General features: G+C 37.1%; 1 protein-coding gene across 1 annotated transcript; it reads left to right on the top strand.

The window, feature by feature from the left end:
- The first annotated feature begins 3,064 nt into the window (after window positions 1-3,064).
- On the top strand, window positions 3,065-4,180 carry PQL3 (PsbQ-like 3). The gene is made up of 2 exons (XM_068478284.2): window positions 3,065-3,618; window positions 3,865-4,180. Exons 1-2 carry the CDS (start codon window positions 3,154-3,156, stop codon window positions 3,958-3,960), a joined length of 561 nt encoding a protein of 186 aa, XP_068334385.2. The 5' UTR covers window positions 3,065-3,153; the 3' UTR covers window positions 3,961-4,180.
- The last annotated feature ends 9,248 nt before the right edge of the window (window positions 4,181-13,428 follow it).

Raw genomic sequence — 13,428 nt, 5'->3', positions numbered from 1 at the left:
GCGAAGACAAAACTATCGTAGCATTTGATGTTATGGAAGTGAAATTCAAAGAATGTTGCAGCATGACAAAGTGAGTGATAAGAGCATCTCTAACGGGAGTCCATATTTTAGGGACTTAAAAAAAATATACGTGTCTCTAAAAGAATATTAGCTCTAATGGAACTGTCAGTATAAACCTTAAATCTAGGGACTAAAGGTGCGTTTGTTGCACTAGATTATTTCGGATTGAATTTCAACGATTAAGCTAGACTGGATTATGGTTCATTTAGAATTGCTTTTAAAATAACTAAAAATAGTTTTTCTGTGAAAATGTATTTGGAACCGATCTTTAGTAAAAAATGAAACTGAATCCTCACAAAGTACTTGAACTAAACCTTTCACCAAGTCTTTCTTCTTCTTTGCAACTAAATCTTTCACCGAGTCTCTCTATCAACGTCACCGTATATCACTGTCGGTGACAATGCAACCGTCGTTGATGTTGTAATTTTCGGTTGCAGCGCATTTGACGATCTGGGCTTATTCTGTGCCTTCAGAATCGTCTGCGACGCCATCTTCGTGCTGCTCGACCACACCGTGTCGTTGCCGGGCTTCTCTTTCTTCGTTGAATAGGGCGGAGAAAGGTCTCTGTACAACCCACCTAGCATTTTGACGACTACCTACTTTCTATCTCCACAGTTACAGAACTCTGAAAACCCTATGGAAATTAAAGCTTACGGATTAATGTGAATGTAGGCGGGTTTGATGGGGATTCAGTGGAAAATAAGAAAAGGGTTTTTGGAGGGAATCAGTGAAATCAAGATTTTGTGGTTCAGATTTGTAGCGAGATTTATAGATTGATTGGGATTTTGGAGAGAAGGAAGGAAACAAAGCTAAGCAAGGGTTGCTCTCACCAGTTCATGGGAAATAGGCGTTTGGTTAGGTCTTTTAGCAATCCCATGGTTCAGCGGGAGACTAATTTGCTAGTCTCATTTAACTTAGTCCTCAGACATAACAAACATGGGATAGTAGTCCTAGCGAGTCCACTCCCACTTAAGAAGGTTAAACAAATTTGCCCTTGTTAAGTTTCACTAGACTCGATTGGGGTAGCTAAGCTTATTAATCCGTGTTTGGTGAGAGCACAGACAATGAATTAAGCCAGACGCGCTCCGACTAAGGGCATCAACTTAGATAAACCCACCAAAAAGCATGAGATTGCTAATCCTGTTTCCAACATCGTTTGCACGCCTTTGTCGTCTGCACCTCCTACTCCCACACCTATGCCTAGATCTGAAACCACCCCCACCCACGACCTAAATCTCAAAATTCAACCCAAAAAATTCGAAACAAAAACAATAAAACCCCCAGAAGCACCGACAGACGAATCCTCCACACAAATTCAGAACAAAAAAGTAAAATTTCCACAAAATCCCGATATTTTCCGAAGAAAAAAAAAGTCAGAAGAGGCGTTAGGTGGAGAGCTCCGACGAACACTCAGCACAAGGAAACGGGGGAGAGGTGAGGGAGAGAGTGGCAGAGGGAAAAAAGGGCGGTGAGGGAAGAGGGGGGAGGATTCTATAGAAAATTTGAAATGAAGAGGATTGCATTAAAAAAAATAAATAAATAAAAAATAGTTGAAACGGAGGAAAATAGTGAAAGGAAGAGGGAGAAAGTGGCACAGGATAAAGAGGGATAAGTTTAGATAGAGAGAGAGAGTATTCTAGAAAAAAGAAAAAGATAAACTAATAATTAAATATTAATAAATATGAATTAAATAATAAAACAATTTAGTTTGTTAGTTATCAAGTTTTTGAGTTCTACATTGTACTAAATACTTCATTAATATCGTCTAATTTAGTTATTAAATTTAATCTAATCTATAATAATTTGTTGCAACAAGCACATTCTAAATGATTAAAACATCATTGTTTATTTTGTAGCCGTTAGTCTAATTAGTAAAATTACAAAAAACTAAAAAACAAAACTGTCATAGTCGTTGATATCCCACCAATAAATAAAAGAAAAAGTTGCGGGACCCGCCCATTGAAAGCTGCACAGCATTCTGAGAGTTCCATCATATGCTTGGAATTTCACCTTACTCAAAATAAACTTGGGCCCCACCACATTTGAGAGTACCTACGCAGTCCACAATTGTGAGGAATTTTTTGGGGCCTTCGGCCAGTCCCTCTACTATAGGGACTGGGAATTCTAGCACATTGGAAGCCACAAAGTTCTTAAATTTAAGGACATACGGTGGTGAGAACAGATACAAGGATAAGCATTGGAGATATTCTTAGGTAACTATTTATCCTCTTCTGTGTACGCAAGCCTATGAAACGAAGTTTTTATATTGTAATAAGAATTCATTTAAAACACATAATTGGATTGAAATGGATAACTTATTAAATTAAACATGCGTTAAAAAAAGGAATTATAAAATTATGACCACCTAGAGAATAATAAATAGATTATTCATGACGAATAATTATCCATTTAAATCCTCCTTAATATGGTAAAATTAAAAGGGATGGATTTCTTTCATAGCTAATCCTCTTCTAATCTCCTCCAAATGAATAACCATTCACTTCCACCTTCAACATACTTTGGTTATCTATTTCGATTCAATCATGTGTACCAAACCAGCCGTAAGAGGACTATAAATTCAATATTTATTATTACAAAGCTCCGTACCAATACCAAAAAATTTAAATTGGTGCCATGATCGAGCGCATGATAATTGGCTAGTAAATTGTAGAGTACTAACAACCTCTTTAAAATTATTCAGTTTTGTCAACAAATTTTTTTTTTGGAATATTAGATTTTTTTATTTATTAAAAACACCATATATAAGACACTATAATTGATGGCCAAAGAAAGACAACTCAAAAAATAAACGTGAATATTGAGAACAAAAGTTGTAGAATTAAAAAAAAAAAAAAGAAATGTTGTATATAAAAATAAAAAAAAACTCGAACAAAATGTGACGAAAATTCAATTGTGTGTTTGTTTGTTTGTTCTGTAGAGTGACAATGTTATATTTTTAGCCCAGGCCTAATCCAACACCAGCCCAGCCCAACCCTCCACCCCCACCCACTTCCCATAATCCCACAGGCAGGCATTTCTCTCTATCCATATCCACTGTCTGTTTGCTCTGTATTCTTGTGCAGAAGAACAACAATGGCATTTAAACCAGCCATACTGCAACACATGAATCCTTCAATTTCTTGCTGTCTGAAACAACCCTCTGAGTTTCAGCAGTCGAGAGAGAAGCCACTGCCACTGAAGGGTTTTGAGTTCCATGTCAAGAGAAGAAGAATAGGAGCAATGGCAGCAATAAGCTGGGTGGCACTGCTGGCAAAAGAAGCACTTTTCACAGAAGCTGCTTATGGGTTCGAGTTGCCACTTGTAGCGCCTGATCAGACGGTTGCAGAAGCAGAGGACGAAATCAGAGGGCACGCACAAGCTTTGTTGGAAGTGAAGGATCTGATAGAGTTCGAGTCGTGGAGAGAATTACAGGCAGCTCTGAGGAAGAGCTCATCGTTGTTGAAGCAAGATTTTTACACCATAATTCAAGGGAAACCAGCAAGTGAGAGGCCCCAACTCAGGAAGCTTTATACCGACCTCTTCAACAATGTTACCAGAGTAAGTAACCCCATTCGTTTTTCTTTTGACAAACGATAAGATAATTACAAAGAATATAAAGTGATGACGTAGCTTTGTCGTGGTACTGTGGTGTGAGTGCATTGTGAAAACTTGGGTCTTTCTTTTCTCTTTACAAGCGATATTATGGGACGGGTGAATTAAACTCGGGTCTTCGGGGGGTGAATGCTCTTAGTCTGGTGCAAAAAATGGATTCAGTGACTTGACCATGTTTTTGTGAATTTGCAGCTTGATTACGCAGCTAGGAACAAAGACGCGTCGTATATCCGACAATGCTATGACAACATTGTTGTAGTTCTGGATCAAATTTTATCAAGAATATAACTATCAAGTAATTCTTTCCTTCCTTATTTCCTTCCTGCATTTTTGTTGTGCATCAAATGATGGCTTGTAGAGGAAATCGCAAGTAGTAGAGCTTCTTAAGCCGGTCTGTTAACATCGAGCACTTTTGATTACGAGTAAGCTTGTAGGCTTAATGAAAAAATTAAATCACTTTGCCAAAAACACACCCTTTCCGTAAGGTTCCATTTGTTTCGATGAAAAATGCATGACGTTCTTAGCGTAATTTGAGCGGAGTTCCCCCGTTAGTTTCAGTTGCCGAATTTAATTCCTGCAATTTGAGCGAAGTTCCGCCTTTAGTTTCAATTGCCGATTTTTAATTACCCTACAAGACTGATTGTAGCAATTTAAGGGCACTAACTTGATTTAAACAATTTTTTCACTGCATAATTAGCTCACGAGTGACATGAGTAAATAAACATCCTTGAAGTGCAAAATTAGTAAACTGCAAGGTTTATATCGCGACAACTGAGACTGCAGGGATCAAATTATACTTTTGAGGTGTACTACACATTTTCCATGAACAAATTTCACTCTTCTTCTTAATCACACACCAGGTAAAATTTGAGCTCTTACAAATAAGACTTCAAAAAGAATGAAATATAAGAATTTTGAAACGATTTCCAAATAATAGACACCCCAGAGAAGAGATAACTACTCATGAGATTGCTAGCAGATAGATTGTCACTCAAATAAAGCTATCAAACAGTGATTTCCTCCCTTAACTTGAAACTTTTTCGATGATTTTCGATGATTGAGAGTTCCGTGGCAGTGGTGTCTAACCCATAGAATGTCGTCCAGTCATTCACAACCATGCCGGCTTCTATTACTTCACTACCACGGTTCAACTAGAGGTACCTGAAGAAGTGTTGAAAGTTCATCCAAGTCCTCAACTGATGAATGTGGATGAACCTGCACCGAGCATTGTCTAAGTTAGGGTTACGGAACATAATACTGGTAGTCCCTCAGAAAATACAGACGGAATGAGACATGTTCTTACCAAGCCACCTTTGTCGGACAAGGCACAATAGCTGCCCACAAGGATGTTGCCAGTAATTGTCTGCCTACAAACTTCTACCCTGAGTGTTTGGGCTAATATTTGAACATTGGACCTAGATGAAGGAAAGCCCAAGGATGCCAACTAAAAGGGGACTTGCTCAAAGCCCAGCACCAAGCCCAAAGGCAAAGTGAAGCCTTCTCAGCCAAGATACAAGCCAAGTGCTTACCACTGAAGTGACAAGTGATGAAGACTAACCTACTACCAGCCAAAGAACACTTTCTAGTGGCATTCCAAGTAAAAAGTTGATGACTCACTACCATTCAGATGCTTTCGGGCAAAAGCAAAGTCACAGTAGTCGGGCTAATTTACCTATAAAAGAAGGAAGAGGCCCCAGAGACAAAGACACTCAACCAATCAAACAAACAAGCATACAAACTCTGCTCTCAAGCCAGATTTGCATCCAAAAGCTGAAATCAACCGAGATTCAGTCCTTTTTAGTCACAAATTATCTCTTGTCCAGTTTAAAGTTCTATTATCTCCTTAAGTGGCGTAGTATCGATTCCCTTGTGTAAACTTATTTACCATCCATCTTTTTTTAGCATATAAACCCCTGTTAATTCAAAGAAAAGCAACTGCAAGAAGTTCAACCTTGCCATACAAGGTGAAATCTTGTCCGAAGCTTTTTGTTTGTTTTCAAAGTTAATAGATCTATTACTTAATGCATTCTCCAGTATGTATTCAAGTCATATCCACATGTTTTCTTACTTAAAAGTCTTATTTGTATCTGGATCTGGTTAGTTTAATGGACATGTCTTCATTAAAAGCAATCTAGGACAAAACAAATTACTTAAGGGGCTCTGGACTCCCTTCATTCGAACATATGAGACCATGAACTACAAGTCCTTGTTTACAAGGCAAGAACAAGAACTTAATGTAGACTTAACTTATCCACGACAATCCTTTGATAACAAGAAGTTCGAGTAACTTGGGGCATAAGTAATCGACTAAAAACATACTTGTTCTACATCTGCTATACTAAGATAGCAATGGCAGCCTTACACTTAGTTAGTTTTGATTGCGAGACTCAAGACCTACACCTAAGGCCCCATAAAGACACATTTCAGAACTAACAATGTCCTCTTCTTGAAGTACCTCAACAAGCAAGAGCCCGACTACACATCCAAAGTGCCAATCCCTTGGGGAACTGTACTGAGGTCCGATGATCCTTCTCCAGAGAAATCTTCGCCCAAACATAGTTTTGGCACACCCAGTTAGACATTCATAGTCTTGTATGCCAAGAAAAAGAAGGAAGGAGAAAACCTTCAAGCATAACACATAATACGGGCCACCCCAGTGTTTACCAAGATTGAGCATGACAAATCGTCCAGAAGATTTTCCTTCCCTGCAAGGACTAGCTATTTTAGAAAGCCCAACTTCATCTGAGAAGTCATGAGGGAAAGTAACCAATGAAGATTTGCAAGCCACCATGGTACAAATGCTAAAAAGTATAGAGAATATCATTCTGAAAACCAGAGGAGAAGTAAGCAGACTTTGTTCCTTAACAGGGAGTATGTAAAGAAGATTAGATATGAAGTACTCTACTCCAAAGAATGGTTATGCCAGGGAAATGATGAAGGAATACAGCCCTGAGAAAAAACCAGTTATCCCCATATTTCCTATGCTTGAGGAAAATAGGGATAAAGGAAAAAACAAGGAAGGATCTGGAGCTAGTTAGCCAGTATTAAAGGAGATCTTGGAAACAGAGTTGCCCTACCCCCTATTATTTTCATTAGGTAGTAGGGGGCAGAGCGGGCAAGAAAGAAAGAAGTATGAGATGCCCCAGTTAATCAGAGAATCTAGTGGAAAAGGCGAGCGGACCAAGGCAGACAAGCATCCTCTTTATAGGCCCCCACCATTGGCCAGAAATGAAGGGGATGCCAAGTGGAGACAACCCGACCCAAAGAAGGAAACCTTATCAGGCAATGATTGCAGCCTGAAATGGGGAGCCCCATATACCCCATACAATAATACAGCTAACCAACAGCTCAGAGATGAGTTAGCTGAGTTAAGAAGGATGGTGGCCCAGAATGCTCAACCTTATGCTTGCCCGTTGTTTAGGATCACTTACCAAAAGCTATACCCGGAGTATATTGATGAGCAGAATCCTTTTCTACTCAACTTCAAGATGCCCGCGTTTTCCACTTTTAGTGGGGAAAATGGCAGTGTATCCTCTAGAGATCACATCTTCAAGTTCTCCAATCATTACATGGCATTTGAAGACAATTCAAATTATAAGTTAAGATTGTTTGGGAACTCGTTGGTTGGCCTAGCATCTCAATGATATTCTCTATTGCCCCCTAATTCTATTGCTAACTGGGGGCAAATGGAGATAGCTTTCCATAAGCAATTCTATAGGATGGAGCCCGATATGTCTATCAATGACCTAGTGAAGATGAAACAATACGAACATGAGTCTATAGAAGACTTCGTGATGAGGTTTAGAAGGACAAGAATGAGGTGCCAATTCCCTATCAATCATGCCCAACTCATATCCATTGCTCAGAAGGCTTTAAGGCTGCCTTTGAGGAAAAAGTTTTATGATGTACAGTTCAATGAGTTACAAGAGTTGGTAATTGCTGCCACAAAGTATGAAAAGCTGTTGCTTTAGGAACATCAAGTGAAGCACTCATCTAAGGCTCATTCTTTCTACAAAAATAAAGCTGCAATTCACCAAGTGGTGTATGAATGAGCTGAGCCAGAACAAAATGATGGTTATGGAAGATAAGGGATGGACATGTGTGCAGCAGAGATGACTACCCCCTTCAAACCTTTAATAGTGAAGGGTTTAGTTCAACCAGTCAAGGATCAGAAAGTGGTGATGAATGATGGTGGATTTGTCCATATGAAGCTCCCTTAATACCAGAGTTATTCTTTTGACCTAACCAAGGCCTCAGAGATCTATGAAATGTTGGTACGGGTAAGAATGATTGTGCCTGACAGCACCAAAAAGATGCTTAAACCAGAAAACCTAAGAGGAAAGAAGTATTGCAAACTGCACTATAACTTCAATCACTCCATAACCAACTGTGTCCAATTCAGGGATTGGATACAAGACCTAATAGTGAAGGGAAAATTGTTGTTGGAAAAACCATAAGCCAATATGATGATTGACACAGATCCCTTTCCAGAAACCCCAATAAACATGATCAACTTGACTTGGGTGGAAAAAGGGAAAAGGAAAGCCAATTGGGAAGTGAAAACAGAAATGAGGCAAGTTGACAAACCAACAGAAGGAACTATCAAGCTGCCCGAGAAACCTAAAGCAATCATAGTTAAAGGACTAGTGTTGTGTAGTAAGTGCCAGGGCGAATGTGAGTTAAAAGTACCAGCATCAGGAGCCATTATTGATCAAAAGAAAGGAGAAAGAAGAATAAGAAGTTCGCAGAAGTATCATGCTGGCAGTTGAGAAAGAGACCTCCAAAAATGTTTTCTAAAGATTGGGAGAAGATTTTTAACCAAAGGGCTTATCAGAGGTATTCAGAAATTATGAAGCCTCTGAAGAGGTGGAGGACAGAGAAGCCAAAATACCAAAATGGGTGGATGTAAGGCTTCCCCAACCAAGTTACAATGATGTCAGAATGAAGGGAAGAACAAAGAGCATTATATCCCCATTAACCAAGAAAGATTCTGCCTGACTTAGGCGGAAATGGTACGTAGTAGGAAAAGATGGGAGGCCTGTCAAAGAAATAGGAGCCTTATGATCAGAAGAGTTCAGAGGCAACACAAAGCCCACATGAACTTATTAAAAGTCCCCACTAACTCGGAAACCTCTGAAAATGTGAAGTTTGAGAAAGTACCTCATAGGGGAAGAAATTAACTTTATTGGAGAAGCAAAAAGGAGGTAGAAAAGACAAATAACAAGACTGAGGGGGAAGGATACCATATGCCACAGAGCCCTCATCCTGGGAAGTACATAATCCTAAGGAGAGCTCAAAAGGAGATGGTAATGATACCAACACCAAGACGGAGCCTGGAGCCAATATGTTTTGGAACTATCTTGCCCAAGAGATGAATGCCTTCACCGTTGCTGGTTAATACTCTTTGTAAAAACCTAGTGCAGGCACAGAACTTTGGCATAACTCGGGAAGAAAGGTTGCCTGAGCTGATGTTGCCAAAAGAAGCACAAGCCTGGTTAGATGAATTTATAGATCACATTATGGGCAAGAAGAAAGACTTACCTGAACCTAGCAACTTCTATGTAAACATGACATTTGTTCTATTTGCCATGCTTTGTCCTAAACATGATCACCTACCACAATGGAAGGTGATTACTTGGCAACATAACCTATGATGACACATGTTAGTTTTGATTGCGAGCTTTACTTGTTCTATATCTGCTATACTGAGATAGCAGTGACATGCCTAACACTTAGTTAGTTTTGATTGCGAGCCTCAAGGCCTACATCTAAGGCCCCACAAAGGCATCTTTCAGAACTAACTCTGTCCTTTTCTCGAAGTAAATCAGCAAGCAAGAACCCGACTACACATCCAAAGTGCCAATCGCTTGGAGAGTTGTGCTGAGGTCCAAGGATCATTCTCCAGAGAAATCTTTGCCTAAACACTGAGTACATCTCAGTGTTTTAAAAAACTCATAGGCATGCCTAGGTGACTTTGGAGGTGGGGCTGCACCATTTTCGCCTCTGTTTTTTGGGAATGGGCGAAATACTCGCCTAGGCTCATCGGGGCGCGCCTCGGCGCCTGAGGCGTTAACTGGGCGTCTTTTTTCATTTTTAGGTTGCAGAAATTTGGATTTCTTTTAGTTGCAAGGCTGTTTTTGAGTTGTAGACCAAGAAACCATCGAAGGAGATGAATGAGACGAAGACGACAACTAGGGTTTTTTAAGCTGAGTTTGTCTTTTAATTTTTAATTTTTGTCTTTAAAGCTTTAACTACCCCACTTTGTTAATATTTATTACCCCACTATATTCACTTACTGACATTTATTACTCACCATCTCCTTACTCTTCAATTTTTGTTTTTAATATTTATTTCCTCATATACAAGATACATCTCTACTAATTAATAAAACACTCATTGTCAACCAAAACTTTATGAAATTAGTAGTTTAACCCTCTAATTAAAACAAAACATGAATAAGAAATATGGGGCAGAAGTGTAATTTCACACAACCAAATTTTGCTTTTTTTTTTTTCAAAACATCACCTACATGTAATTCTAACATATCTCTAATTAAAAACAAAAAAAAAATTCCCACTCCCACATTCTCTATCACTCGCTTCCTCTCTTCTTCTATTTCAAAAACAAAAATAAAAAATTTTCTCACACACTTTGTGCATGCTAGTATTAGATAACTGTTTTATTATTATTATTTTCCTAAATATGCTTATGATTAGCCGCTAGAAAAAACATCTTTCTATTATATTTTTTAATGTTATATATATATATATATATATATTTTTTAAGTCTTTATATTTAGGGAAAATTAGAATGCCCTTCATCTTTTATATAGTTGTTAGATTAAACATTCATCCCTTTTAAAGATTTGATTAAGATGCTTTGATCAATTGTCACCTCAATAATTTTCTATTTATTTAATTTCCATGTCATTAATTTAAATGCATTTATATAGAGGCATAAGGTAGCTTAGCAACTAATTGCCTATAATATAGGAATTTAATTTCGTCAATCCCCTTCTATGCATTAAATGACATTTTTTAAATAAAATAAAATAAAAAATTAATTAACTAATTCCTCATTACCTTATTATCAGTATTTAAAAAAAAAAAAATCTCTTTCTATTAAAAATGTCTCAATAATAGTCTTCAATACATATTTTTTCACGTATAGATATATAAAAAATATACTTAAAACTTATGGTACATTTGAGAACAAAAGTATCGACTTTTGATACGTTTAGATTTCAAATGTACCGAGCAACCATATGTACCAAAAACCAAATGTACTTTTTGGTACATTTAGATTTCAAATGTACAGAGAAACCAAATGTACCAAAATTTCAAATGTACCATAAAACCAAATGTGCCCATTGTCAGGTAACCATTTTGGTACGTTTAAATTCCTAATGTACCAAAAGACCAAATGAACAAAAAATCACAAATGTACCACAAAACCAAATGTCTCTATCAGATAACCCTTTTGGTATATTTACATTTCAAATGTACCAAGAAATACAAAAAATTAAATCCACTATAAAACTAAATTTGTCCATATTATAGGTACCTAGAAATAGATATATAATCAAACAAATCTTTATTATGTGTTGGGTCTTCTAAATAATAAAATCTGACAATTTTTTTTTATAAATATTCTACTATATTCACAAAAAAAAAAAAGTAAAATTATAACAAACAATAAAAAAAAAAGCATAGAGATGGATAATAAATGCATAAATATGGGGATAAGAGGAAAAGAAAAGAAAAAGAAAACGAAATGTCTAGGAAAAGTCATGAAAAACTAAAATTCTAAACAAAATTGAACTTATGTGAAAAACTGAAATTAATAACCAAAATTTTAGGAAAATGTTTGATCAAATTTTCAAAAAGAGTATATGTTTAGTTTAAAAAATTAAAAAACGAGGCGCCTATATCAAAACGTCCCTTATATTTATCCTTATTTATCTTTTTCTCGTTATATAATATATATATATATATATATATATATATATATATATTTATAAAAGCATTACTCAAGTAGATGCTTGAATATTGATTATTTTAATTGCTTGATTAAACTTGGTCATGTGAGTTAATTATACTTGTTTATAACTTGTGCACTTTTGAATGACAATGAATGTTTGTTTTACAAAGTATTATAATATATACATATATATAATATATAATATATAGTATAAAAATTAAGTCTCATGAGGCTTCACCTCTCGCCTCAAGGCTTTCACCTAGGTGGGACTATTCATCAAACGCCTTGTTCTTGTACATTGCTTAGGAAACTGAGGCCATCTCCAGCCGATCCGGCCAGAGGGTCGATAATTAACCTGAAATGACATGAAAACCATCTCTAACTGAAGGCTAGGCTAAAGGGTTCGTGCGCCTTACCGGGCCACAATTGCATAATCGGGCCAACCAGCTGGCCAAAACCAGCCAGCCCGGGCTGGTCCAAAAATTTGAAGCCTAACGACTACTAGCTGACGTCATGCTAACGGCAGCTAACCATTAAATTAGATTTTTTTTTTTTTTTTTTTTTACAATTTAAAAAAAAATAAATTAAAATTTCTAATTTTTCTTCCCTATAACTACCTAAGCCATTAAACAACATTAAACAATATTAAACAACGTTAAAACTTAAACAACATTAAAAAAAAATTTAACAACATAAAGCTTAAATGTCTACTTTATGCTTCTTTTGCGTCATGCTTCATCTTCTTTAGTAGACTCCTCATCTTCTTGGCTCATCTGTGCCCATTTTTCTTCCAATTCGGAATTGGCTGAGGACCCCCAGTTGGAATCTGAAGAGGATCCAACGTTGGAATTCAATGCAAACTTGTATTGAAAGAGGTTGAATTGAAAGAGACTGAATTACAGCCTAATATCCACCCTATTTATGGACATTGGAAGCTGAAGATAAGAAGTCATGCAGATAAAAATCCTTTCTAAAATTCCTACAACCAATTACATCTCTACATGTGACACTTGAAATCCAAGACGTAAAATTATTGAGATTCTATATCGACAAGAAATCTGCAAAGTTACTCACTTATCAACACGTGTCACTCGAAATCCTATCCGAAAAATTATTAAGATTACATCTCGAAAAATTATTGAGGTAGTTTAAATTAAGTAAGCATATTAATTCAATTAAAATAATAAATCATGTTTGGCCTATGGTCCTTTGGCCCTCTCGGTTGGACATGTTTTTTGTCACAGGATTAAGTTTGGCCAATGACCCTTTGACCTCTAGGTTAGAGATGGTAAGAAATATGGTCTGACACTGTTCATTAAACTATTAATTTCTTGAAGGGTTATAGGGTTAAAACTAACCCTTTGGTCCTCCTTCGATTGGAGATGATCTGAGGAGTAGTCTTTGTGTGCCCACAAGGACAAGGCACAGTAGCTTTTGCCAGCAATTGGCTGCCCACAAAGACAAGGCACAGTAGCTTTTGCCAGCAATTGGCTGCCCACAAAGACAAGGCACAGTAGCTGCCCACAAGGATGTTGCCACCTTTGTTGGACAAGGCACAGTAGCTTCGCCTCATATTGTAGTCCTTCGTCATAGTTCACGCCCAATTAAATCACCATAATTATTAAATATACAGTATACACATACATCATATAAGAAGGAAACTTGGACAAGAAGAAAATAAAAAGAAAGGCATACTGGCACCATGGATTAAACAAAGCTATGGACTAAAGTTTGAACTGTGAGAATTCTATCTTGTGTTTGTTGTGCAGCATTGGA

Source organism: Pyrus communis, chromosome 9 (genome assembly GCF_041283825.1).
Source record: "Pyrus communis isolate YQ-2024b chromosome 9, ASM4128382v1, whole genome shotgun sequence".
Lineage (NCBI taxonomy): Eukaryota > Viridiplantae > Streptophyta > Magnoliopsida > Rosales > Rosaceae > Pyrus > Pyrus communis.
The sequence above is the reverse complement of the archived record's forward strand: the minus strand, read 5'-3'. Positions and strand labels throughout refer to the sequence as shown.